Here is a 27,986-nt window from a genome sequence, read left to right as displayed (position 1 = left end):
CCAAAAGTTTGTCCAGTTCTTCCTTGAATTTATTTAAGCTATCAACTTCCACAATGACAGATGGAAGTTTTAACCACTCACTGGCTAAAGGCAAATTTCTGCACATATATTCTGCAATCGTCCTTCCTCAATTTGAATTTGTGACCTGATCAAGGGGAAGAATCCCATCATCATTGAGCTTGCTCAAACTATTCAAACCCTTATACACCTCAATTAGATCATCTCACATGTGCCTAGTCTCTAGACGTTGCGTCTAGAGACTAGATCCAGAACTTAAGCCTTTGCAGATTTGCAGAACTTGCCTTTCTTGGTAAGAGCAACCCTTTGTTACTTCATATCTGACTGGACAATTACCTCAGTTCTTTTCCATTCTCCACTACCCTGAGTGTAGTACCACACAGTTGTACATTACTCTGGGGTTACTGCTACCCATAGGCAGTACTTTGCATTTGTCAGTGTTAAAACTTCAGTTGCCACTTCTCAGCCCATTTGCCCGACTTTTATAGATCCTATTGCAGTAACGTATTGTCATTACTGTCATTAACAACCCTGCCAACCTTTGTATCACCTGCAAACTTGGACATTAAGCCTGTTATACCTTTATCATCGATAAATACAGAAAACAACAATAGCGCCAACACCAAAACCTGGGAGACTCCACTAATAACATTAGTCCATTGGAGTTCTGTGCCTTTTGGCCCTGTGACATGGTGCATTATCCTGTTGGAAGAATCCATTCTCAGTTGGATACACCACAGCCACAAAGAGATACACATGGTCAGAAACAATTTAAAAATAACCTGTAATATCCAAATGTTACCCCACAAGTATCAAGAGACCTAATGTGCCCATTAAAATTCCTGTGCACCATTACACCACCAACACTACCACCAGCCTGCTGTTGACACCTGACAGGATGGGCCCATGAACTCCTGCCATTTCTACCATATTTTAATCCTCTCATCAGTGTACAACAGCAGGGATTTGTCACACCAAGCAATGTTTTTCCAATCATTTACTGTCCATTGGTAGTATTCCCAATCCCACTCTAACTGTACCATCTTGTTTTTTTGCTGACAGGAGCAGAATCTTGTTTGCTTATTGTTTGTATCATCTGTGACAGAGTACAACTTGTACTCTGTCACAGATTACAGTTGTAATCTGTAATCTGTAACAGTTGTACTCTGTCCTGGATTGTTATTTGACTTGCTGTATCTTTTTTGTCTTACACTCAGGTCATAGTTGTATATGAAAGTGTGATTACAGTTCATGAGATACTCATAGCAGTTCATCTGATGCTGATTATCATGCCACATTTAAAATCCCCTAAATATTTCATCTTATCCCATTATCCCACTGGATTGAACCAGAGCATACCCATCCACATATTGCACACCTGCATAAAGCAGGTGAGCAGTACTTAGGGATGCTGTACAAAAACACTTGGTGCTATTATTAATTACTATTACCGATTGATCACTCCATTTTATGAAAAGGTAGGTGTAAAAAGTTGGTCACTCACAATGTGTGCATGCTTTAAGAATCATATTGTAGTTCATATCATATCAGTAAACACTGAATGTTTACTCTTGGATTCAGTCACCCTGTTCACTAAACCAGTTTAGGGATCCTTCTTTACATGAGAGGATTTCTCTCTCTCTCTTTCTCTCTCTCTCTCTCTCTCTCTCTCTCTCTCTCTCTCTCTCTCTCTCTCTCTCTCTCTCTCTCTCTCTCTCTTTCTCTCTCTCTCTCAGCTTGTGTAATACAGTTCAATGGGAGGTATTCTTGAGGCAGCAACAAACTCAGAAAAGAGTTGCTGTACTATTATCTCATTATGTATCCTTCACATGGACACCTGTATATATCAAGGGTTCTCCCAATAATATTAATGGTCTTCCATGTTAGTGTTACTGGGATCCACTGCTCACATCCTAGGTTCCTGGCTAGCACCATATGATCTGGCATGTTTGCTGTGTGCTGCAACCCATGGAAATTTACAAAGGAGGTGGATTCTGGTGGTTGGGCAACACAGCCTTAACACATCACTTTGTTCCTTGCTTCAACAAGATGGAATAACCTGGGTTAGTTCAACCAGGATCAGTTGGCTAGTAGGTCTCACCTACAAGGATCATCCTTCAGCTGTAAGATTAATGGAATCTTGAAATTCCATTTAATGTCACAGTCTGCATTTGGGCTCCTGTTTTATGTAACTTCTAACATAAGGAGACAAGTCTCTGCCATTGTTGTCCCTCAATCATAAAATATATCAATACCACTACAATATTTCAAAACCTTGTCTGTTTAACCTTTTATGAAGTCAGTTTTTCTTGAATGTATCTGGATCCTGAGTAGTTAGTTTTGTTAACAGTGGGCTCTGTGGAGTAAAATATTTTAAATATTAAATTTTTTTAATTAAATATTAATGTTTAAAATGTATGTGCTTTTTTATTTTAAAAATAATTTAAATTAAAAATTTAAAAAAACCAGTAAAAAATCATAAAATAATTCAAAAAATGCAAAAAAAATCATTAAAAAAACTATTTCTTTTTTATGAAAAATAGAAATTTATTTTAGAAGGTAGTACTATCTTTTACATTTCTTTATGTAACACTTATGGATCTGAATTCCAGAAAATTTTGGCTTTTTTAAAGCCAAAATAGAACAACAGTGGCCAAGAGGCATGATATCATTCTCCTCCTCTGATTTTAAAATTTGTTTATGTTGCTTTCTATCTTAAACGGTGTATACAACTACACATAAAGAGAAGTTAGCATATAATGGAAGATTTGAAGCATACTTTGAAGTACTATTTGAAGTGTACTTGAAATTACTGAAAAACATACACACAAATGCATACTCTGGAAAAGGTTCACTAAAATGGATTCCATCAGTGTTAACAAACAGGTAATCTTTTGCTTCATGCCGGTGATCTTTGCACAAATTGTATGAAGTTTTGAGAAGTACATTAGCCAAAGTGAATGAAAAATCTTGCACAGAGACATGAGCTACACTACCGTTTCTTTTCTTTTTTTAAAATTTGGAAACATGGGACACATTTATCATTTAACATAGTCTAGAATGTTGTTATGAGCTGAATAGATGACTTCACCACAGATAGCAATCCTGTCAGCTGAACTGATTTAAGAGTTTGCATTTAAAGTCATAAAACAGCAGTCAATTACACAAAAACAGAGCAGAATAAGTGCCTTTGAGAGTCACCACTCAGGTGAATCTAAAACAATGTGAAATAGATAGTTTGTTAATTATGGCTTGCACTTTTATATTAAAAGTGGAAGGGCTTCCTTCCACCATGTGGCTGAAAATAATAAAATAAAAGACAGTTGTAGAATAGATGTGCAGAAGTTTGCCTTTAGCCAGCGGGTAGTTGATTGCTGGAAGAAACTTCCATCTGTTGCTGTGGAAGTTTGATAGCTTAAATAAATTCAAGGCAGAACTAGACAAACATTTGGAATGAATGGATCAGTGAAATGGGAAGGGTTTTTTTTTTCTTTTTTTGGCTGATGCTGTATAAGCTTGCTTTCTTGCATGATGTGCCTCTGCCAATGCTAATGACTATTGCAGAAAAAGAACACAATTATACCGCTCAACTAATACAGTATTAAGATTATGCTTGGCAAGGTGCATTTCTACAATCTGAATATCATGATATCTTTGATGAAATGAAAAACACAAAGTGATACCCACCTCTATCAGTTCAAATGCACAACTCCCTGTTCAAGGGGAGACACTTCCACATCCACTAGAGGTGGAGTATCACAGTGTTCCAATAAATAAAATAATGGCAAGGATTCCACAAGGAACCTACTTCTGGGGACATTAGCCCTTGTGATTTCCAAAATGATTATCTTTCTATCATTGACTGCTATCTGGTAAAGCATCAGTGGATATCCCTATATAATCTAGATCCACCAATCAACAAGCTTAAACAATAATATGCAAAATTAGCCTTAAAAATCAAATCATAATAAAAATATTAACATAAATAAGTTACTAAATTATAATAATAAATAAATAAGGTTCATTAAAACATACAACAATGACATGACTAATCCACTAAAAGCATGACTTGGCCACAGCTGCCCTTGGGCCACTCCATACAACATCCATACAACAACAATTAAAGCAAACCAAATAACAGAATAAATTAAAACTTAATGAAGGCAATTTAGGGAGGTCATAAACATACACATTAAAAAAGAAAGAGTGGGACAGAAGACACGAATTTAAGAAAAAATAGAATGGGGTTGATAGAATTAAGAGTGCTGTTCAATAAAGAGTAATCATTATTTTATTTTTCTTTCCGTAACATACCTTTATTAATCATCCATGTTTTGATTCCTTTCAAAGCAGTTTCCATTTAATGAAATGCATTTAACACGTTTCTGTCATTATTTAAAAACATGGTGGAAGCCATTTTTTGACATGCAGTAGATAATTACCTCAGATGTCTTTACAACTTTTTGAACTTTGGCAATTAAAAAAAAAAAAAAAAAAAAAAATCACAGGGTGCAAGGTCAGGACTTGTAGGGTGGATGAATGAGCAGTGTGAGGTCTTGCATTGTCATTATGCAGCATCCACCCACCTGCATGAAGTTTAGAGCTTTGTTACTTACTCTTTGGGTCTAAATGTTGAAGCTATGTTTCATCTGCCATTATCACTTTGTGCAGAACCTAAACATCTTCAGTTGCCATCCATTCTAGCTCCTGACAAACATCTATGCGAACTTGCTTTTTTAGCATTAGTATTAGTAGAGGCATATGATACAAGAAAGCAAGCTTATACAGCATCGTCAAAAAAAAAAAACAAAAAAAAACAACCCTTTCCATTTCACCCATCTATTCACTCCAAATGTTTGTCTAGTTCTGAATTTATTTAAGCTGTCAACTTCTACAACCACAGATGGAGTTTTGGTTTCAGCAAATCAACCACCTGCTAGCTAAAGGCAAATTTCTGCACGTCTGTTCTACAACTATCTTTCCTCAATTTGAATTCAAGTCCCCTCAGGTGATTAATCTGGGCAAGAGGTAGAATCCCATCAGCATTGAGCTTGCGCAAACCATTCAAGGCCTTTTATACCTGAATCAGATCACCTTGCAGGTGTCTAGTCTCCAGACACTAATTTTAAAAACCTAAGCCTTTCTTTGTAAGAGCAACCCTTTGTTCCCTTCACTAACCTTATTTTTCTTCTCTGTATTCCAGCAGCTCTACATCCTTTCTAAAATGAAGCCTCCAGACCTGTATACAGTAGCAATGATCAGACCACACTCAAGGTGTGGTCTGATCATTGCCTTATACAAGGGGATAATCACCTCCTTATCCCAGCTAGAATAATTCCTATATATCATTGACAAGACACCATGGGCTACTCTTGCAGACCATCTGCACTGCTCAGAAAACTTCATATCTGACTGCAGAGGCACCTCCATAGCCAGGTGGGCAGGAGCAGCAGTGCATCGCACACACTTCTTGATTAGACCGGGGTGTGAGCCAATGCCCACCAAATACGGAGGATGCGGAAAGGTCAGGGAATGACCACTGCATATCCCCGGAGCAATATGGCCTTAGTTGCTAATGCTCCTAAAAAAAAAAAAAATAATAAAAAAAATAACAAATATCTGACTGCACAATTACCCCCAGGTCCTTTTCATTCTGTAGCCAGGTGGGAAGGAGCAGCAGTGCGTAGCACACGCTTCTTGATTAGACCGGGGTTCGAGCCCGTCACCACCAAATACTGAAGATGCGGAAAGGTCAGGAAATGACCACCGCATATCCCGGAGCAATATGGCCTTAGTTGCTAATGCTCCTAAAAGCCAAATAACAATAACAGTCCTTTTCATTTTCTAGCACCCTTGAGTGTAGTACCACACAGTTGATACATACTCTGGGATTACTGCTACCAATATGTAGTACTTTACATTTGTCAATGTTAAACTTCAGTTGCTACCACTCAGCCCATCTGCTCAACTTTTTTAGATCCTATTGCAGTAGTGTACTGTCATTAGCAACCCTTTGTATCATCTGCAAACTTAGACATTAATCCTGAAATACCTTCATCATTATCATTAATAAATACAGAAAACAACAATGGACCCAACACCGAACCCTGGGAGCTCCACTAATAACATTAGTCCACGAAGAGCAGTGTCTATTGATTACCACTCTTGTCTTCTCCCACTTAACTTGTTCTTTAAAAAACACGGTGGAAGCTATTTTTTGACGTGCATTAGATAATTACCTCAGATGTCTTTACAACTTTTTCTGATGACCAGAAATGTGTTCCTTGCAGCCTCTTCATTTACTTTTGCTAAGATGACTTTTGCTTTTGCTTAGATGTTGGTAGTCTTGGAACCCAGCATGAAAAAACACTTGTCATGTGCAAATGGTCATAGAGAATAGTGTGCATGCTTCCTGCTGATATTCTCAACATCTCTGCCAGTTGTCTTACTCTTATGTGCAATCTAATCTCACATTTACAGAAGCACTGTTTATAGTTTCTGTAGTGACAGCAGCGATTGGAGCTCTAGGACCACTGATTTATTGATTTAATCATGTCTATCTTTCAACATTCTTTAAAAAACCACCTGCAAGCTGTGCTACATGGAAGCATAGATTTACCATAAACTTCTTTTAATAGTTCATATGCTTCAATTGATGTTTTCTAGAGCTGAAAACAAAATTTGAGAGCAGTATATTGTTCCCTGTGTGTCACGTCCATTATTACTTAGGTGAAATTGAAAAGGCATAACCGTGACCGACTGCCAAGGTTGCACTTTGTGCACCAGTTAACTGCACAGTTGCTATGTGATGCAGCTTGGTCTTGGTGTTAAATTTCACAGGTTAAATTTCAAAGCAATATGGTTGTTTGTGAAAAATTATGATCATTCTTAATTGAACAGCCCTCGTAAATGCAATAGACAGTTACATTCATATCAACAGTAACTCATTTTAATCTACAGAGCGTGGTGGCCATGGTATATATGTTATGCTTACATTTTTGAGTTCAGTTTATTCCTTTCTGTGTTTCTCAAAAATAATTAGATCGTTAGCATTAGTAGAGGCATATGATGCAAGAAAGCAAGCTTATGCAGCATCAGCCAAAAAAAAAAAAAAAAAAAAACAAAACCCACTCCCATTTCACCCCACTATTCGTAGGAAATACCTGTCCAGCAGAGCCTTAAATTTATTTAGGCTATCAACTTACACAACAAGGGATGAAGTCTGTTCCACCAACCAACTACCCGCTAGCTAAAGGCAAATTTCCACACATCTATCTGTCTTTCCTCAATTTGAATTTATGCCCTCTCAGGTGATTATTCTGAGCAAGAGGAAGAATTCCATCAGCATTCAGCATGCTCAAACCATTCAAGGCTTTATACACCTCTAACAGATCACCTCACCACTGCCTAGTCTCCAGACACTGTAATTTGCAAAATTTAAGCCCTTCTTCGTAAGAGCAACTCTTTGCTCCATTCACTAATCTTGTTGCCCTTCTCTGTACTCGTTCCAGCAGCTCTACATCCTTCTTGAAATGAGGCCTCCAGACCTGTATACAGTACTCAAGTGTGGCTTGACCCTGCTAGAAAAATTCCTGTATATCATTGACAAGACACCATGAGCTACTCTTGCAGCCCATCTGCACTGCTCAGAAAACTTCATATCTGCCTGCACAATTATCTCCAGGTCCTTTTCATTCTCTACCACTGTCAGTGTAGTAACACAGAGTTGATCTGTGGTTACTGTTTCCCATATGTCAATGTTAAACTTCATTTGCCACCTCTAAACCCATCTGCTCAACCTTTCCAGATCCTGTTGCAGCAGCATAGCATCAGTAGTGTCCTTAACAACCCTGCCAACCTTTGTATCGTTTGCAAACTTGGACATTAAGCCTGATATACCTTCATCAATATCATTTATAAATACAGAAAACAACAATGGACCCAACACTGAACCCTGAGGGACTCCACTAATAACATTAGTCCATGATGAGCAGTGTCCATTGATTACCACTCTCTTTTTTCTCCCATTCAACCACCCCTTTATCCATAGCAGCAATTTGCCTCCAATACCACACTGCTCCAATTTGTTCAACAGTCTTCCACGTACAACAGTATCAAAAGCCTTTCCAAAGTCCAAATATATGATATCAAAGTTATTCCCTGCATCCAGTTCTTTTGTGACTGCATCATAGTATCCAATCAAATTGGTCAGGCAAGACTTTCCCTTAACAAAACCATGCTGTGTCCGAGCTATAACTGAAGTCTTGTCTAGATGATCCTGCAGGGCTTCTTTAACCTGTGCCTCCATTAATTTTCCTGGAACAGAAGTTAAACTCACAGGTCTATAATTAAATGTGTCAGCTTTTGATCATCTTTTGTGAATTGGGGTCACATTTGCACATATCCAGTCTACAGGTACCTCCCCTGACTCCAAACAAGCTCTCATAATTATGGCTAAGGGTTTGCTTACTTCCTTTTCTACCTCCTTTATTAGAACTGGATAGATCCCATCCACCCCGGGTGCCTTTTTTATGTTTATCCTAAACAATTTCTATTTCAGTTTCCTCTCAGTTTTTACTAAATCATCTAGCTGACTGCCAGAGTTTAACTCCCCTCTGGCATTCCCCTTCCTGAATAACACCTCATGTGCCAATGTAGATGCAAAATACTTGTTTAGTTTGTTAGCCACCTGAGCAGGATCATCAACAGCTGAACCATCAATATCCAGTGGACCAATCTGATTCATCCCTTTCCTTCTAGAGTTTACATAGGTAAAGAACTCTTTTCTGTTTTTCTTTGCATCCTTTATCAAGGATTTCTCATAATCTGCCTTTGCCTACCTAATCTCCTTTGTGACTTGATTACAGACCAGCTTATATCTATCATAGGAGGTGCCTCTGTAGCCAGGTGGGCAGGAGCAGCAGTGCGTAGCATGCTTCTTGATTAGACCGGGGTTTGAGCCCGTGCCCACCAAATACGGAGGATGCAGAAAGGTCAGGGAATGACCACCGCATATCACTGGAGCAATATGGCCTTAGTTGCTAATGCTCCTAAAAACCAAATAACAAACAAAACATCTATCATAGGCTTCCATGTCACCCATTAATTTATATGTATCCCATGCATTTTTCTTCTCTGCCATATGTCTCATTAGTTCATCTGACATCCGTTTAGGCCTAAACCTTGAAGAATATTTCTTAGTTGGTATGTAAAACCTAGTAGCTTCCAAGATAAATTCTTTGAATTCATCCCATTTTGAATTTTCTGTTGGTAACATCATCAGTTGTATAGAATACTGTCTCGGACCATCGTAGTTGCCTTTATGAAAGTGAAAACCTTTCCCTTTACCCCTGATGGTAGTTACCTCTGAGTAAATCCCTGTCGCCTCTGTAGCCAGGTGGGAAGGAGCAGTGGTGAGTTGCACATGCTTCTTGATTAGACAGGGGTTTGAGCCCATCACCACCAAATACGTAGGATGCGGAAAGGTCAGGGAATGACCACCGCATATCCCGGAGCAATATGGCCTTAGTTGCTAATGCTCCAAATAACAAATAACTAACTTGATAAATCCCACATCAGCATACTGTGATCACTGCCACCTAGTGGTTCCTTTATCTGCAGATTCTTAATGCATGAAGAAACACTACTGATAATCAGATCAAGAGTATTACTCCCTCTAGTTGCCTCCCTAACATGTTGATGTAGAAAACAATCATCCAATAAATCCACAAAAGCCTTGCTAGTGTGTGAGTGACCAACCCACAAATTCCAGTCAATATCTGGGAAATTAATATTCTCCATTATAAGACTCTCTGATTTACTGGCCGACTATATTTCCCTGTACAGTTTCTTATTATACATCAGAGTCATTAGGCCTATAGCACACTCCTACTCTCAGTTTTGATCTCCCAATGCTTATGTCCCACCAAACTGACTCAACACTGCACTGTCCAGCGATGTTGACTGGCTTCATTTTCTTGGATTTTATGTGTTTCTTAACTAATAGCATAACTCCTCCTCCCTTCCTATCCTGTCTATCCTTTCTGTACACATTGAATTCCAAAATTCCAGTTCTGCATTCCTTATATCTGTGTGACACCACATCTCTGATATCCCAACAATATCTGGCTTTGATGTTTTGAGCAATACCTCAGCTTCATCAAATTTATTTGCCAAACTTCTAGCATTGGTGTACACGCAAGTATACATGCACCTGTTCCTGTTCTTAGCTACCCTAACACAACCCATGTGTTTACTTGTACTGCAGTGACTCCCAGCAGTCTCTTAAATACCCTGCATCTTGTTTTCCAGGCTGCTGCTTATTCCAATAGAAGCAGTGCAAGAATCACTTTCACCTCTGCCAGTGGCTACTGTTAATCTATTAGTCCTTGTATCCCCCCAAGCTAGCAGTTTTCTGACCCACCTAACACTGCTTCGATAGCATCTTGCACAATTTCTATTTAAGTGTATCCCATCCCTGTAGAAGCAGTCTCTCCTGTTAACAAGTACAGACCAGGCTGAAAAAATTCTACCCCTTGAGCCTTGCACAATCTTTCCGGGGCCGAATTGATCGACAAGGCTCTCATCATATACTCCCTCCTATCTTGTCTGGGCAGAATTGCAGACACTTTCGAATTCAACCCTAATTCAAGGCTTTTTTTTCAACAGTGACCTGTACTTGTTAAGTAATTCTGCCGGTCTCCTACTCTTAATATCATTAGTGCCAAGGTGTACAACAATATCACCTTTTGTGCCCTTAAAAGATGATATCCACTGTACAGTGTCATCAACTTTTGCCCCTGGCAGACATACCCTGGTCCTGTTCCACCTATCCTTTTTACATACCATGTTCCCCGTTTCCCTGACATAGTCACCAAAAACTACTAGTTCCTGTGGGACCAGTGTATTCTGCCTTGGTGGTTGCTGCTGTGTTGCATGATGATCAAGTGCAAGCTCTGGCGTTTATGTGGGCAGCTGAGAGCGTGATGGGCCCCTCGATTTAGGATCCTTCGAGGGCATCCACCCTGTCCTTCAAGCTCTCATATAACAATGTTGAATTGTTGCCTGATTTTCTTACACTCCTTACATCGCGCACACACAAAGACATCCCCTATGGCAATATCATGTCCCGTACCCGATTGCTCCATAAGCATCATACAAGCAGTGCATTTTAAAAGGCTGTGATTCATATAGGGACATCCATTTGATTTGATATTTCCTGAAAAAGTGATCCTTGTAGGTTCCTGTATTTTGTTTATTGTGGATCTGCCACTCTTGCTCTAGTGGGCATTGAATGTCATGCAGTTGCACTGTGTTTTTGCACTGTTACTGTGCAGTTGCACTGTGTTACTGTGTTTTTTCATTTTATGATTATTTTATTTGTTAAAACATCTGGGTACTTCTGCCTCGCCAAGCATAACGTTAAGTGTAGTATGATGGTATAATAATGGTCTTTTATGTATTATATCATTGTTTTCATTTCACAGCAGTAACTTTTTTATAACTATATAAAAATGTTATTGCTATTGACTGTTGCTATTGCACTAGCAATAGTTATTCCTTCATTTATCTGTGAAAGGTAAACCTTACACAGATAATTTATTTCACCTCTAAATGCAAATGATATGTGAGTTAATTATGTTTCGTATTCTGAAGTTGATTTTGAAATAATATTGTTTTCATCACAAATAGATAACAGTTTTAAATCAAAACAATATAGTGGAGAAATTTTCTTTCTCAGAAAAACTCAAGCCTGTCAGAATGGTCGAAGTACTACAATTACACTTCGTTGCGATAGCAGTATGCATGGTGTTGGTCAGATAAGTTCTCCTTCTTCTTGTGCTGATGGAACCTGTGATGGTTGCAATTTTCACTTACTTTGGGAAACTCGACTTGCTTGCCGTATTTGTTCAGATCTTGATTATCAGGTAATAATATTGTTATATAAAATTCATGAAATAATGTGTGAAATATCAAAAATATTATGAAGTTAACACTTTAAGATAATTGTTTCTTGATACTTTTAAATGACCATATCTCCACAACATTTTTAAGTGACTGTATCAATTATATTGTTGATTTCATTAGCAGTAATATAACTTATCTGGTTTGTATTAGCTGGTGTAGCTATTCTTTAAACAGAGAAAGTTGTCTGTGCCATGTGTTTGGCTGAGCAACTCCTGTGAAAATATCTGGTATACAATATGGCAGAGGGTGCCTCCGTAGCCAGGTGCGAAGGAGCAGCAGTGCTGAAAGGTCATTCCCTGACCTTTCCGGAGGATGCGGAAAGGTCAGGGAATGACCACTGCATATTCCCGGAGCAATATGGCCTTAGTTGCTAATGCTCCTAAAAACCCAATAACAACAACAACAATATGGCAGTAGCTGTCGAGATAGTTTAAGAGTTCCTATGTGGGATATATACCCATGTTAGAGAAGAATTTCAAATACGTCTCTCTCTCTCTCTCTCTCTCTCTCTCTCTCTCTCTGTCATGTTATAGGTTCATGAACACGGGGAATCCCGTAAAGATGCATAATCAGGAATTGTATTATAGGAGTGATGAACTACTGTCATGTCAGAATTCCTCATGAGTATAGGTGGATGAATTGTCACCTTCAGATCATCATTCCATTTTTCAGGAACAGCCTATAGGGCAGCGTTTCCCAAACTTTTTTAGTCCCCGAACACTTTTCATCTCACAATATATTGACGGAACACTTATATATTTACAGAACACTTAATGAAACACAAGTTTAGTGGGAGCCAAAGAACTGTTTGTAATATTTTTTTATGTACGACTCACTGTGCATCAGAAGCATCTTTATTTCCAACACATGTAAAGCTGAAATTCAAATAACTGTCATCATACTTTCGTTTTAGTCTTTTATTAGTTGGTTCCTGTTTTTTTTACTTCCGATTTTTTTGGAAACAAAAGGTTGTGATTGTTCATCCTCACTTTGAAGTGTGACAGTATTGTGTTCCTTTTCATCAACCACAGTTGGAATACTAGAAGTACTTTGCTTCTCGTTTTAAGTTCATTTTTTCAATGAAAAATCCATGGTCATTTATTTTAATAGTAGTATTTCTCAATACTGATAATTATCAAGAAAAAATTTAAACAAGGAAGTGAGTTTAGTTATGAGATCAGTTTGCTTCCCTCTCTCTCCTTCAATCTGTGTACTCCAGGCTAAATCGCATACAAATGGCATATTAGATCACTACATTGCTACTTTTTCGTAGATGTCATTACCTCCATGCATACTTCTCTATGCAAAAGCCCACCAAAATAGTGTTCTGCAGTCTATTTGATTATTAGTCTATGCCAGTATTTTAACCCCTTCCCGGAACATTTTTTTCCCCTGAAAATGTGCCATAACGGATCAACTTTTTTTTATTTTACAGATTAAAAGTATGCATCATGCAAATACTCATTGTATAGTTTTTTGTGTTTTTTATAATTTTTTTAGTAGAAAATACATGAGTAATTAACCCATTTGGGCTATCCCGAGTTATCTTGTGTATGCCAAAAGGTGTGGCAATTATACAGATTTTTTTAATAAATTGGCACTTGAGCTAAAAGAAAAGAACAGAAAAACACTCTTCACTACTCATTATATAAATAATCAAGTGGAATGCACAAGCAGTAACTTCCTGCCACAAGAAATAATCGTGAACTAACTATATTCTGACACATGACTGTCGCAAGTGGATAGGTGAGGTAGGCGTCTCTAATTAGCTGCAGTTCAAGATGGTGCTGAAATATTTTTCACTATTGTTTTCTAATTGGTTTTAGGCTTATCAGTATTCAGCATTTAGGATGGTAAATTTTATTTTGCTTACTGGCAGCACATAGAAATGCGCACTACTGTTCTGACATTGCTGTACAATAAGTAAATATAAGTAAAATGAAAGCCAGTTGTCTGTTGCCAGGCATAAGAAAATCCCGAGAAATCTCGGGATATATCTGGCTAATGCAAAATTAGCCAGATAAATGCCCAAGAAAACAAGTTTCAATCGTAAATTTGGAGGTATTATTGTTTGCTTTGGGTATTATTGTATCCCGAGATATTTTGTGTAGTTCCATATAAATTTTAAAACTAGAAACGAGATATCTCGGGATAATCCATGGAGGGGTTAATAACCAAAAAAAAAATAATGTTAAAAATTATTATGATACAAAAGTGGTGTCTGCTACAAATATGCAAAATTTATTTATTTTATTTTTTTAATTATTAATTACGATTTTTTGCGGAACACTTGTTCACATCATGGAATGTTCATGTCCACTCATGGAATGCTAGTGTTCCGTGGAAACAGTTTGAGAAACACTGCTCAAGGTGATTGTTATATGAGTTTATTTCAGAAGAAGAGGCCTGCTGAGAGAACTTTTTAACTTTATGAGGAGGCAGTATAGAAGCCATATTTAAGAAGGCTTTTGTGTATACACGATTACAGTGAACCATACCATGCTGTTGGAATTACTGGTAATGTCCCATTATAAAAGCATAATATACTAAATTCCTACAGTTTAGAGATTGTATTTAGTAAGACTTTTTTTATAACCACATGACCAGGACAGTCCCATGATTTTAATCTTCTCATCTGCTGACTGTGGCATTATCTGAAGTCCACTCACACAGGCTTATGGATTAAAAGGACATCCAGGACTGTTTCCACCTGGCCTCATATGCTCATGTTATGTTTATGACTGGCTCGACAGAATGTATTATGTCGCGGCCCTTGCAAAAATTTGTGCCTTTAATCATTTGGGAAAAAGAAAACAAGTTCATATACTATAAATAAAGTTCATCTGATGTTGATCTGTTAGAACTTCCACATTTATTTTAAAGTTTATATTTTACAAGTTCTTGTACATCACTTTGACTAATAACCTAATTCACATACATTCAATGAAGTGTTTGAATTTAATGATTGTAAACCTGCATGGAAACATTATTTGTGGATCTATCCCAAACGGGACATGATACTGCCAAGGGGCATATCTTTGTGTGTGTGTTCGATGTAAAATGTGTGGTGATATTGGGTGTAAACTCAGTGTTCTGATGGGCATTTATGAGAGCTTGAGGAACAGGATAAATGCCCTCAAAGGAATTAAGTTGGGGACCCATCAAGTGCTCAGCTGCTCACCTCAAAGCCAGAACTTGCACTTGTACATTAGGCAATACAGTAGGAACACCAAGGCATAATGTGCTGGTACCACAGGAGGTATCTATTTTCAGTGATATTATTGTCAGGGTAACAGGAAATATATTGTGACAAAAGGATAGGTGGAAAAGGACTGAGGTATGTCTGCCAAAGGCAAAAGTTGATGACGTTAATCATCTTTTAAGGGCACAAAAGGTGAAATTGTTGCACATGTTGGCAAGCTAATGACAATGAGAGTAGGAGAATTGAGGGCTTGCTTAACAAGTACAGAGTAATGTTGAGAAAAAGTCACAAGTTAGGGTTAAAATTGAAAGTGTTTAATTCTGCCCAGACATGATAGGAAGGAGTACATGATGAGAGCCCTTTCAGTCAATTTGGCCATAGAGAGGGAGCAAGGCTCATGTGGTCGAATTTTCTCAGCGTGGTCTGTGCTTGTTAATAGGAGAGGCTGCTTCTTCAGGGATAGGATACACTTAAAATAGAAAGGGTGCAAGAATATTTGCTGATGCTATTGAGGCAATGTTAGATCAGTTGGAAAACTACTAGCTTGGGGGGAGGATACATAGACTAATAGATTAAAAATAGCCACAAGCAGAAATAAAAGGAACTCTTGCAAAGCTTCTATTTGAACATGCAGCATCTCCAAAAGTAAGGTACCAGGAATTTCAAATGTTGCTATGAGTCATCACAGAACAAGAAAATACACGGACTATGTTAGAATAACTAACATAGTCCACGTATTTCTTATTAGTTATCCTAACATAGAAAATATGTTAGTTTTGTTAGTTAACCTACATAACTAATATGTATTACTTGTGTTAGTTATATAAGTTTACTTATAGAACTAACACAAGTAATAAGTTTACTTATATAACTAACATGTCTTACATATTAGACTGTTAGTTATCTGAACATGGACTATGTTAGGATAACTAACGTAGTCCATGTAAGTAAGAACAGATTCAGGTATACTTTTGTGTACACCAATGCTTGGAGCTTAATAAATAACTTTGATGAATTTAAAATATTGATTAAGTCATCAAATTCAAACATTGTGGAGATATCAGAGACATGGTGTCGCATGGACATCAAGGATGCAGAATTTAATATTGGGAGTACAAGATGTATGGAAAAGACATTCAGGACAGAAGGGGGGGGGACTCTTAGTTAAGAAGCATATTTAATCTAAGGCAGTGCGTCCAGACAACATCGGTAGCTAGTGCAGTGTTGAGTGAGTCAGCCTGGTGTGACATCAGCCCTGGGAAAACAAAAATGACAGCAGGAGAGTGTTATAGGCTAAATGACTGTGATATGAGTACAGTGAACAACTGTACAGAGAAATAGCGTGAGCCAGTAAATCAGAATGTTGTACAGTGGGAGATTTTTACTTTCCAGATGTTGACTGGAACTTGTCTTGTGGTTGTTCATTCACATACTAGCAAGGGTTTTGTGGACTTATTGGATGACTGCTTGCTACAGCAGCTTGTTAGAGAGAGCAATGTTTTTTAATTTGATTACACTAGTCAACATGTAAAATGTTACGAAAACAAAAATACCCCATCTTGACTAATTTTATGCTGCTGAACAAAAATCACATTAAAATTTGTCGATTGGCTTTTGTTTTCGAATTACAGTTGGGGTGTCATATTAGTGAGTTACTCTACATTATCAACTATGACTCTCGGCAAAATGCATGCCAACACCACAGTCTCAGTACCACCGCGCTCTTATAATGTGATCAGCAACTGTCGCCTCACTCTTGCATCATGTGATGCAAGAGTGAGGCAAATGTATCTCAACTCTGTTACAGTAATCCTCACATGGGTAAATACCGGGTGATTTGTTCTCTGTGATATTCCTACTTTTTGTGTCGTGTAAGATTAATATGCCCTGTAATTATGTGAATACTTCAGATGAATTTTGTTATGTGTGTGGAGGAGTCATGTTAGCTTCAAGAAAGCGTCCCTTAACTTGAGCCATAAAAAAGATCTACTTCTTGTACTTTGGGTGTAAAGTAGGCAACAAGAACTGGACATCCACACATATGATGCACTACCTGTTCATCAAAATTTCAACGCATGGGTGAATCGAAAGGGACTTTTTTTATGCCTTTCGCAGTGTCCATGCTGTGGAGGGAGCCAACAAATCACGTCACAGACTGTTACTTCTGTATGGTGCCTCCTATTAGAAAAGGGATGACAGTGAAGAAAAAGTGGACAGTGACGTACCCAAATATACCATCTGCAATTCATCCCATGCCTCGTGGTGAAGTACTACCTATTTCTGAACCACTTGACCATTTTTCTTTACACTGTGATAAAGATGAAGACACTGATGAACATCAACTTGATATACACAAAGTAGTACAGCAGCCGTCTATGTCAAGGGATCCACCATTTTGTCCATACCTTTATCCTTCTGAACCATATAAGATCACAGAAAATGAGCTTAATGGCCTCATCAGGGATCTCAGACTGCTGAAGAATAAGGCAGAGCTTTTGGCCTCAAGACTACAACGGTGGATTCTTTTAGATCATTCTGTGAAAGTGACAACATTTCATATTTGAAATAGACTATGATAAATTCTGTCAAACAGAAGGTGAACTCCCTGTTTGTAAGACTGTTGATGGTCTAATGGCAGCAATGAATATGAGGCACATTCTCGAAGAATGGCAACTATTTATAGATGCATCTAAGGTTAGCCTTAAGGCTGTGTTTTAACACAATGGAAATATGCTGCCTTCAACACCACTTGCATATGCCATCCACAAAAAAGAAACATATGCAAACATGGAGAACATTCTCTTAGGTTTACACTATCAGAAGTATGAGTGGTGGATATGTGGTGATTTAAAGGTAATTAAAAGGTAAAACTAAGTATCGTTGCTTTTTCTGCGAGTGGGATAGTCGTGCCAAGGATATGTACTACAAGAAGAGGAGTTGGCCTCAATGAAAATCATTAACACCTGGAATGAAGAAGAATGTAGCATTTGAATCTCTAGTAGATCCAAATAAAGTTTTGCTTCCACCACTCCACATCAGACTGGGGCTCATGAAGATTTTCATGAAGGCTTTCGAAGTGAACGGTCCTGGGAAGAACGGTCCTGTGGTGCCAAGACTTTTTACAGAGAAAATTAAGGCAGGCATTTCCATTGGTCCACAAGTAAGGCAACTTTTCAAAGATGAGCAGTTCGAATGTGTCCTTAGTCATAGCAAGAAATCAGCATGGAAAGCGTTTCGAAATGTTTCGATTGGTTTTCTAGGAAATGTTAGAGCTGGCAACTACAGGCAGCTTGGGGAAGATCTCATTACTTCTTATGAAAAACTGGGGTGCAACATGTCATTGAAGATGCATTCTTGCACTCACATCTGGACTTCTAGCCAAACCGCGGTGCCATCAGCGACGAAAATGGTTAGCACTTCCATCAAGACATTGCAGCAATGGAAGAAACATATTTGTACAAAAGCAAATGGAGTTCTGCCATGTTAGCCAAATATTGCTGGATGGTGAAAAGGGATGCTCCCGAAGCTGAATACCAGTGAAAAGCAAAAAGGTCCCAGGTATGTTTGTAGCTACATCTTACTGCCATATAAATAAAAAAAAAAAAAAGTACCTTGTATAAATATGAAAAACTACTTTTTTCAAAAACAAGAGCCAATCTGCCATTTTAAGGACTATTTCTGTATTTAGTGCCGTATAATCTATAAAGTAAACTTACTTTCATATCTTGTTTCATGCCCGTAACAAGATACGACCAAAATTTGTTGTTCAGTGTTATCAGCAGAATCTGAAGATAAAAGAACCACTAGGCTGTTTGTTTGTTTGTTTGTTTGTTATTTGGTTTTTAGGAGCATTAGCAACTAAGACCATATTGCTCCGGGGATATGCGGTGGTCATTCCCTGACCTTTCCGCATCCTCTGTATTTGGTCGTCATAGGCTCGAACCCCAGTCTAACCACCTGGTGTGTAGCACTGCTGCTCCTACCCACCTGGCTGCTCCTACCCACCTCCTACCCACTGCTGCTCCTACCCACCGGAGGCGCGAACCACTAGGCAACAGTGATCACATTGTACTTATGTGGGATTTACATAAAGATGTAACTATCATCAAGGGAAAAGGAATGATTTTTGCTTTCGTTAAGCAGACTACAGTGGTGTAAGACAGTTTTTAAATTCTGTACAGTGGGACCAACTGATGATGTTACTGTTAGCCAATTCTAAATGGGAAGCATTCAGGGAAATAATCATAGAAGCTGCTAGGTTTTCATAGAAACTAAGCAATACTGTTTTCAAGTTTTAGACCTAAATTAATGTCAAATAAACTGTTGAGACACATGGCGGAGAATAAAAATGAACGGGATGCATATCAATTATCAGTTGATACAGAAGCCTTCGGAAGATATAAACTAGTTTGCAATCAAGTCAAAAAAGGAGGTTAGCAAGCCAAAGAAGATTATGAGAAATCTCTGGAAAATAAATCCAAGAAAAGCAGCAAAGACTTCTTTACTTATATTAACAGTAAAAGGAAGAGGTTGAATCACATTGATCCACTTGATATCGATGGTTCAACTGTTAATGCTCAGTTTGATGACAACCTCAATAAGTATTTTTCATCTACATACACACATGAGGAATTCTTTAGGGAAGTAGATGGCAGTATTTTATCAAACTCTAACAGAGTTAAATGATTTTATAATAACAGAGAGGAAAGTGAAATTGTTGAAGTTAAAAATAAGAAAGGCACACCTTATGGATGAGATCTGTCCAATTATAGTAAAGGAGGTAGCAAATGTGGTAAGCAAACTGTTAGCCAATAATTACGAGAGCATCCCTGTGGACTGGAGATGTGCAAATGAATCCCTGATTCACAAAGGGGGGGTCAAAGAGTGACACAATTAATTTGTTACTTTACATACATAACTAACATGTATTACTTTTGTTAGTTATGTAAGTTTACTCACACAACTAACATGTCTTACATGTTAAATTTGACTGTGTTAATTATCCTTACCTGGACTATGTTAGGATAACTAACATAGTCCATGTAAGTAGGAACAGACATAGGAATGCTTGCATGTATACGAATGCTAGGATCATAGTAAATAAATTTGATGAATTTGAAGTACTGATTAAGTTGTCAAACACAAACATTTTGAGGATATCAGGGATGTGGTGTCACACAGACATAAAGGATGCAGAATTTGAATATTGGGAGTACAAGATGTATGGAAAAGACATTCAGGACAGAAGGGGGGGGGATGTGCCCTTAGTTAAGAAGCATATTAAATCTAAGGCAGCGCATTCAGACAACATGGGTGGTTAGTGCAATGTTGAGTCAGTTCGATGTGACTGGTTCTGTTCGCAGCACTGGAAAAACAAAAATGATGGCAGAAGTGTGTTATAAGCCAAATACTTATTCCATGTAAAATAATAGTTACTGGTTAAAGAAGTAATGCAGGACCATCTAGAGAGGAGTGCATTTACACTTTATTCAGAGCATGGGTTTATTAAATGGTAGATCTAGTCTGATCAGTTTGACTGGGTACTATGATGCAATGACAAGTGAACTGGATGCAAAAAATAATTTTGATTGAGGTTTAGATAAGATGGTAGGAAGTTTTCTTTTAGCCAGCGAGTCGTTGATTGCTGAAACAAGTTACCCTTGAAGGTAGTTTGAGTCTGACATCTGGAATAAATTCAAAGGTTAACTGGATAGCTGGATAGTTACCTTTGTGTGGAGGTGGAGGGAAGCATAGTGTACAGTAAACCCCCGCTATTCGCAGTATCTGTATTCGCGGTCGCTGATTTAATATAAAATGAAACCTAAAAAAATGTGAATTTTAAAGTGCCGTGAACATTTTCCACCATAAAAAAACATGGGCATGGTTAAAATTATCTTTCTCGGTCAAAACAGTGCTCAGTGGGTGGGGGAGAGGGGTGACAAAATCGCGAGCTTGGATGTTTCTCACTAATCCTTGTTCAGTATGTGTTATGTGCTTGTCATGGAAGGTTTCATCGTTTGCTTTTAATTTATATGCTTATAAATTGAATAAATCTATCAATTTATAACTTGATATGCTTACAAAAGTGATAAATCTACCGTTTTGCAGTGTAAAACCGACTTTTTCGAGTGTGTTAACGGAAGAAAGTGACTTTATTGTGGACAAGTTCTTTCTAACCCGTGCAAAAATATGGCTACGAATAACAAGGAAAATGTGAAAAGATCAAAGAAGGTGATGACATTAGCGAATAAAATTGAGTTATTAGATAAAATTTCTAATGGTGAAAGTGTCTCCTCAGTGGCAAAACATTATAAAATCAATGAATCAACAGTACGATCAATCAAAAAATTGGAAGAAAAAAATCCGCCGTTGCGTCTGTGAAAATGCCCTAATTGCTTCAAAAATTTGCTCTGTAACTCATGATGTTAAATTAGAAAAAATGGAAAAAGCTTTAAATCTGTGGATAGAAGACCGAACTCAAAATAAAATTCTGTTAGGTTCACTCATCATTCGTGAAAGGGCAAAACTCCTTTATCAACACTTTAGCGAAACTGGTGATAGCACTGGCAGGATAAATTTTTTAGCTAGCAAAGGCGCTGGTTTGAAATTTCTAATAAATATTACATTTAATATTAAATTGTTTTTATTTTCATTTCGATGCCACATGCTTGCATTTTACTATGTACTGTTTATGTACATAGTCATATTATGAAGGTACATATAATACATACATAGACAAAATTTTAGACTAGTTTTTCTTATATATTTCATACTTTGGAATGGAACCCGTTTATTACTATGGGAGCCATAACTCAGTATTCACGTTTTCGGTATTCACAGCATTTCTCAGGAACGTAACCCCCGCGAATAGCGGGGTTTACTGTATTTTCTTTATTTGGTGTCTTTATTTTCTTTTTGCCAGTGCAGCAAAAGCCTGGCTTTCGTGCACTATTTGGCGAATACTATTACTATGACTAAATTCTGTACTAGGCACTTGCAAGGTGATTTGATTGTGGTGTTTAAGGCTTTGAATGGCTTGAGCAAACTCATTGCTGATGGGATTCTTCTTCAGATTCTAGTTCCTCTTATAGATCAGATATCTTTGTATCGTTGTACCCGTTGGCACTAAGGATATTAAGATTAGGAGATCTGAGGACCTACTTAACAAGTACAGGACAGCATTGGGAAAAATTCATGAGTTAGGATTGAATTTTACAATGTCTCCAATTCTGCCTAGACACAACAGAAGGGAGTATATATTGAGAATCTTGTCAGTCAATTTGGCCCTGGAAAGAATGTGCAAGGCTCATGGGATAAAATTTTTCTCAGCTTGGTCTTGTTAACACTGTTGGGATACTACTTGAATAGAAAGGGTGCAAGAATATAGGTGGGTCAGAAAACTGTTAGCTTTGGCCAATACATGGACTAATAGCTTAATTAGAGCCACAGGCAGAATTGAAAGCGATTCTCGCACTGCTACTATTGTTACCTGCAGCAGTCTGGAAAGTACAGACCAAGCTGAGGTGTCCAAGACTTCTGGCCTTGCTGTGGGTTCATCATGGAACAAATAAATACATGGGCTATGTTAGGATAACTAAGAGAAAGAACATGTGCATGTATACTTGCATGTACATTAATGATAGAAGCATTATTAGAAATAAATTCAATAAATTTAAAGTACTGATTACATCATCAAATGCAGACATTGCAGGAATAGTGGAAATGTGGTGCCACTCAGACATAATTAATTCTGAATTTGAATATGGGGAGTACAGTGTATAAAGGAAGGCTAGGCAGGAGAGGTAGAGGGGTTATGAGTTAAGAAGCATCTTAAATCTAAGGCAGTGCATCCAGTTGACATAGGTGACAGTCTCAATTTGAGTCAGTTTGGTGTGATATAAGCACTGAGAAAACAAAACTGAGAGTAGGAGTGCATTATAATGATAATGACTGTGATGAATATACAAAACAGCTATACACTGAAATAGAGTACAGCAGCATGTTAGAGAGGCAACAGGAGGAAGCAGTACTCTTAATCTCGTTCTCAGCAGTGATTCTTCATTCATTAACAGTCTGCAGGTAAAAGACCACTGGGTGGCAGTGATCAGTGTACTAATGTGGAATTTAAATAAAGACATAACTACTGTCAAGGGTAAAGGGAAAGCCTTTTGCTTTTGTAAGGGTAGCTACAGGGGTCTGAGACAGTTTTTAAATACTGTCCTCTTGGACAGTATTTAAATGGGAAGTATTCAGGGAAGTAGTAGTAGTGGCATGTGATGCAAGAAAGCAAGTGTATGAGCTTATGCAGCATCAGCCAAAAAAAAAAAAAAAAAAATCATACCATTCCCTCCAAATGCCTGTCCAGTTCCTCCTTAAATTTATTTAATCTATCAACTTCCACAACAACAGATGGAAGTTTGTTCCAGCAATTAACCACCCACTGGTTAAAGGCAAATTTCCGCACATCTATTCTACATCTGTCTTTTCTTAATTTGAATTTATGCCCCCTTAGGTTCGTAATCTGAACAAGTGGAAGGATCCCATCAGAATTCAGCGTGCTCAACCTATTCAAGGCCTTATACACCTCAACGAGATCACCGCTCAGGTGCCTAGTCTCCAGCCACTGCAATTTGCAGAACTTAAGCCTCTGTTGGTAAGAGGATCCCTTCATTCCCCTCACCAATCTTGTTGCCCTTCTCTGTACATGCTCAAGCAAATCTACATCCTTCCTAAAATGAGGCCTTCAGACCTGTACGCAGTACTCAAGGTATGGCCTGACCATTGCCTTATTATAGAGGGACAATTACCTCCTTTTCCCTGCTAGCCAAATTTCTATATATCATTGACAAAACCCCATGACCTGCCCTGGCAGCTTGTCTGCATTGCTCAGAAAACTTCATATCTGACTGCACAATTACTCCCAGGTGTCTTTCATTTTCTGCCACATTAAGTGTAGTACCACACAGTTGGTACATTTCTCTGAGGTTACTTCTACCCATATGGACCTTAAGTGTAGTACCACACAGTTGGCACATTTCTCTGGGGTTACTTCTACCCATATGCAGTACTTTGCATTTGTCAAGATTAAACTTCAGTTGCCACTTCTTAGCCCATCTGCCCAAATTTTCTAGATCCCGTTGCAGTAGCACACTGCCATTACTGTCATTAACAACTCTGCCAACCTTTGTATCATCTGAAAACTTCGACACTAAGCCTGATATACCTTCATCAATATCATTGATAAATATACAAAACAACAGTGGATCCAACACCGAACCCTGTGGGACTCCACTAATAACATTAGCCCATGAAGAGCAGCACCAATTGATTACCACCCTCTGTCTTCTCCCACTCAACCATCCTTTTATCCATTGTAGCAACTTACTGTTAATACCATTCTGCTCTAATTTGTACAATAGTCTTCCATGCACAACAGTGTCAAAAGCTTTCCTAAAATCCAAATATATGATATCAAAATTATTTTTTGCATCCAGTTCCTTTGTAACTACATCATAACATCCTATCAAATTTGTCAGACAAGACTTTACCTTAACAAACCCTATTTGTTAAGGTAAAGGCAATTATTCAGACCCATGCTGTGTCTGAATTATTGCTGCAGTCTTATCTAGATGATCCTGAAATGCATCTTTAACTAGTGACTCCATTATTTTACCCGGAACAGAAGTTAAACTAACTGGTCTGTAATTACCGTATTTCCCCATGTATAAGACGCACCTTTTTTCGAAAAATTTGGGGTCTAAAAACTCGGTGCTTCTTATACAGTGGTTGTAGATTTTTTTACTTGCATTTCCCACTTTTTCGTGCTTGTTTTCTTTGCGCTCATTGTTTCGCACTTGTTTCCGGTATATTATGTTGCATTTTGCCACGTTCTGCCCCGAAATGGCTCAGAAAAGATTTTCTTACAGTGCTGAATTCAAGTTAAAAGTGATCCAATTTGCAAAAGTGAATGGAAATTGTGCTACTGAAAGTAAGTTTGGTCCTCATCCAACTGAGAAAACAATCCGAGACTGGCTACGGGAAGAAGAAACTCTACTGAAAACGCCATGGCAGAAGAAGGCCATTATAGGCAATTCAGAAAAATGGTCTGATTTAGAGAGGGAATTGAAGATTTGGATTGAGGAGCAAAGGGCAATTTGAATTCCTGTGTCCACAAAGCTGGTTCAGCATGAGGCAAGAAGAATTGCTGATGAAAAAGAAGTTACTGATTTCAAAGGAGGACACAACTGGTGCTTCCGGTTCACGAAACGGAATGGACTAAGCATGTGTACACGCACCAGACTTGCCCAAAAGATCCCTGAAAGCTATGAGCAGAAGGTCCTTGAATTTCATCATTTTGTCATTCAATGTCGGAAGACACTGATGTGTCTTCCGACATTGAATCCAGTTTGAGCTGGGACAGATTGCAAATATGAACGAAGTCCCCCTTCAAGTCCCCCTGCTATGAGCAGAAGGTCCTTGAATTTCATCGTTTTGTCATTCAATGTTGGAAGAAACATCAGTTTGAGTTGGGACAGATTGCAAATATGGACAAAGTCCCCCTTCAATTTTATGTCCCAAGTAACAGAACTGTTGATAAGAAGGGGGTGAAAACTGTAACTGTGAAGACAAGTGGACATGAAAAGAGCCATTATACAGTTGTTCTCTCATGAACGTGATTGTCCATGTACATGACAAGGGTTGGATGGATCAGGATGGGATGAAGATCTGGTTTGAGCAAGTTTGGAGAAGGAGACCAGGTGTGGGCTCTTATGCAAACCTGCCCTATTAGTGCTTGATCAGCTCAGGGCACACATAAAAAAAATACAAAGAAGATTGCTGCAGAGCAAAAAACAAAACCTGCCGTCATACCTTGACATCCCAGCTCCAACCACTTGATGTCAGCATTAACAAACCCTTCAAAGCGGACATAAGAGACAAATGGAACCAATGGATGAAGTCTTCTGGGGACAATTTGACACCAGAAGGAAGAGTGAAGAAACCAACTATAGGAGAAGTTTGTACCTGGGTGAAAAGATCCTGGAATAATATCAAGATTGAGGTCGTTGTCAAGTCATTTAAGAAGTGTGACATTTCAAATGCCATAAATGTAACTGAGGAAGATAGTGATTCGTCATCAGACACAGATGAGGACAAGCTAATGGATGGGAGTTTTGACAGTGATGAGTTGTATGAATTTTATGAAGAATAAAACTTGAGTTCAATAACTTTATGTAATAAATTTTTTTTCAAATTTCGGGCCCCAAAATTAAGGTGCGTCTTATGCATGGGAGTGTCTTATACATGGGGAAATGCGGTACTCGTGTCACCCTTCGATCCCTCTTTGTGAATTGGGGATACATTTGCATATCTCCAGTCCGTGGGAACCGGACCTTCTTTGATTACTTCAAAGAAGTAATCAAAGAAGCTACTAGGCTTTTCATATCAATGAATTATCAGGTGCTACAGAGGCTTATGGTAGGTATAAATTAGTCTGCAATCAAATCACAAAGGAGGTTAGGCAAACTAAGGCAGATTATAAGTCTCTGGTAAAGAATGCAAAGAAAAACAGCAAAGATTGCTATGCTTATATTAACAGTAGAAGGAAGGCGTTGAATCACATTTGGACACTTGAGATCTATGGGTTAATTCTTGATGACCCTGCTCAGGGTGCATAAAAATTGAATAGGTATTTTGAATCTACATTCACACATGAGGAGGGAAGGGGATGTCATAAGTTTATCAAACATAACGGAGAGCTAAATGACATGATAACTGAAAGGAAAGTGGAGAAGAAATTGTTGAGTATGGACATAAAAAGGCATCTTGGGCAGATGGAATCTATCCAATTAGAATCTATCCAATTATATTAAAAGAGATGGCAAAGGTGGTAAGCAAGCCTTTAGCCACATGCAAGCCTTTACCCATACTTATGAGAGTATCCTTGGATTCGGGGGAGGTTCCTATGGACTGAAGAAGCGTGAATATATCACCAATTCATAAAGGGGAAGCAATAGGCAACATGAGTAATTACAGATCTGTTCAGAAAAAATAATGGAATCACTGGTGAAAGAAGTATTGGATGGGCATGCAATTATACCCCAATCATAGCATGTATTTGTTGAGGAGCAGTCTGTCTAACCAATCTGATAGGTTACTATGACAGTGACCAGGGAACTGGATGCAAAAAATCATTTTGACATAACATACTTGGATTTAAAGAAGTCTTTTGATAGTGTTTCTCATAAAAGACCTGTCCAGCTGAGCCTTAAACTTATTTAAGCTATCAACCTCCACTACAAGGGATGGAAGTCTGTTCCACCAACCAACCACCCGCTGGCTAAAGGCAAATTTCCGCACGTCTATCCTACATCTGTCTTTCCTCAATTTGAATTTATGCCCTCTCAGGTGATTATTCGGAGCTAGAGGAAGAATCCCATCAGCATTTGAGCATGCTCAAACCATTCAAGGCTTTATACACCTCTATCAGATCACCTCGCTAGTGCCTAGTCTCCAGACACTGCAATTTGCAAATCTTAAGCCTTTCTTCGTAAGTGCACCCCTTTGTTCCTTTCACTAATCTTGTTGCCCTTCTCTGTACTCGTTCCAGCATCTCTACATCCTTCTTGAAATGAGGCCTCCAAAAATGTATACAGTACTCTAGGTGTGACCTGACCATTGCCTTATACAAGGGAATAATCAACTCCTTATCCCTGGTGGAAAAATTCCTGTATATCATTGACAATACTCCATGAGCTACTCTTGCAGCCCGTCTGCACTGCTCAGAGAACTTCATATCTGC

The 27,986-nt window shown here is 38.3% G+C and overlaps 1 protein-coding gene across 2 annotated transcripts in view; it reads left to right on the top strand.

The window, feature by feature from the left end:
- The window catches only part of LOC150078114 (endosome/lysosome-associated apoptosis and autophagy regulator family member 2-like), a 425,663-nt gene that overhangs the window by 313,037 nt on the left and 84,640 nt on the right, over positions 1-27,986 (top strand). For both annotated transcript variants that reach the window (XM_090385427.1, XM_090385428.1), the window contains exon 18: positions 11,759-11,945. In XM_090385427.1, the coding sequence (XP_090241553.1) occupies positions 11,759-11,945 (187 nt within the window). The remainder of the gene's footprint in view (positions 1-11,758; positions 11,946-27,986) is intronic.

This window comes from Mastigoproctus giganteus, chromosome 11, assembly GCF_048544385.1.
Source record: "Mastigoproctus giganteus isolate SK-2022 chromosome 11, ASM4854438v1, whole genome shotgun sequence".
Taxonomy (NCBI): domain Eukaryota; kingdom Metazoa; phylum Arthropoda; class Arachnida; order Uropygi; family Thelyphonidae; genus Mastigoproctus; species Mastigoproctus giganteus.
Note: the sequence above shows the minus strand (reverse complement) of the source record. Positions and strands in the feature narration are given on the sequence as shown.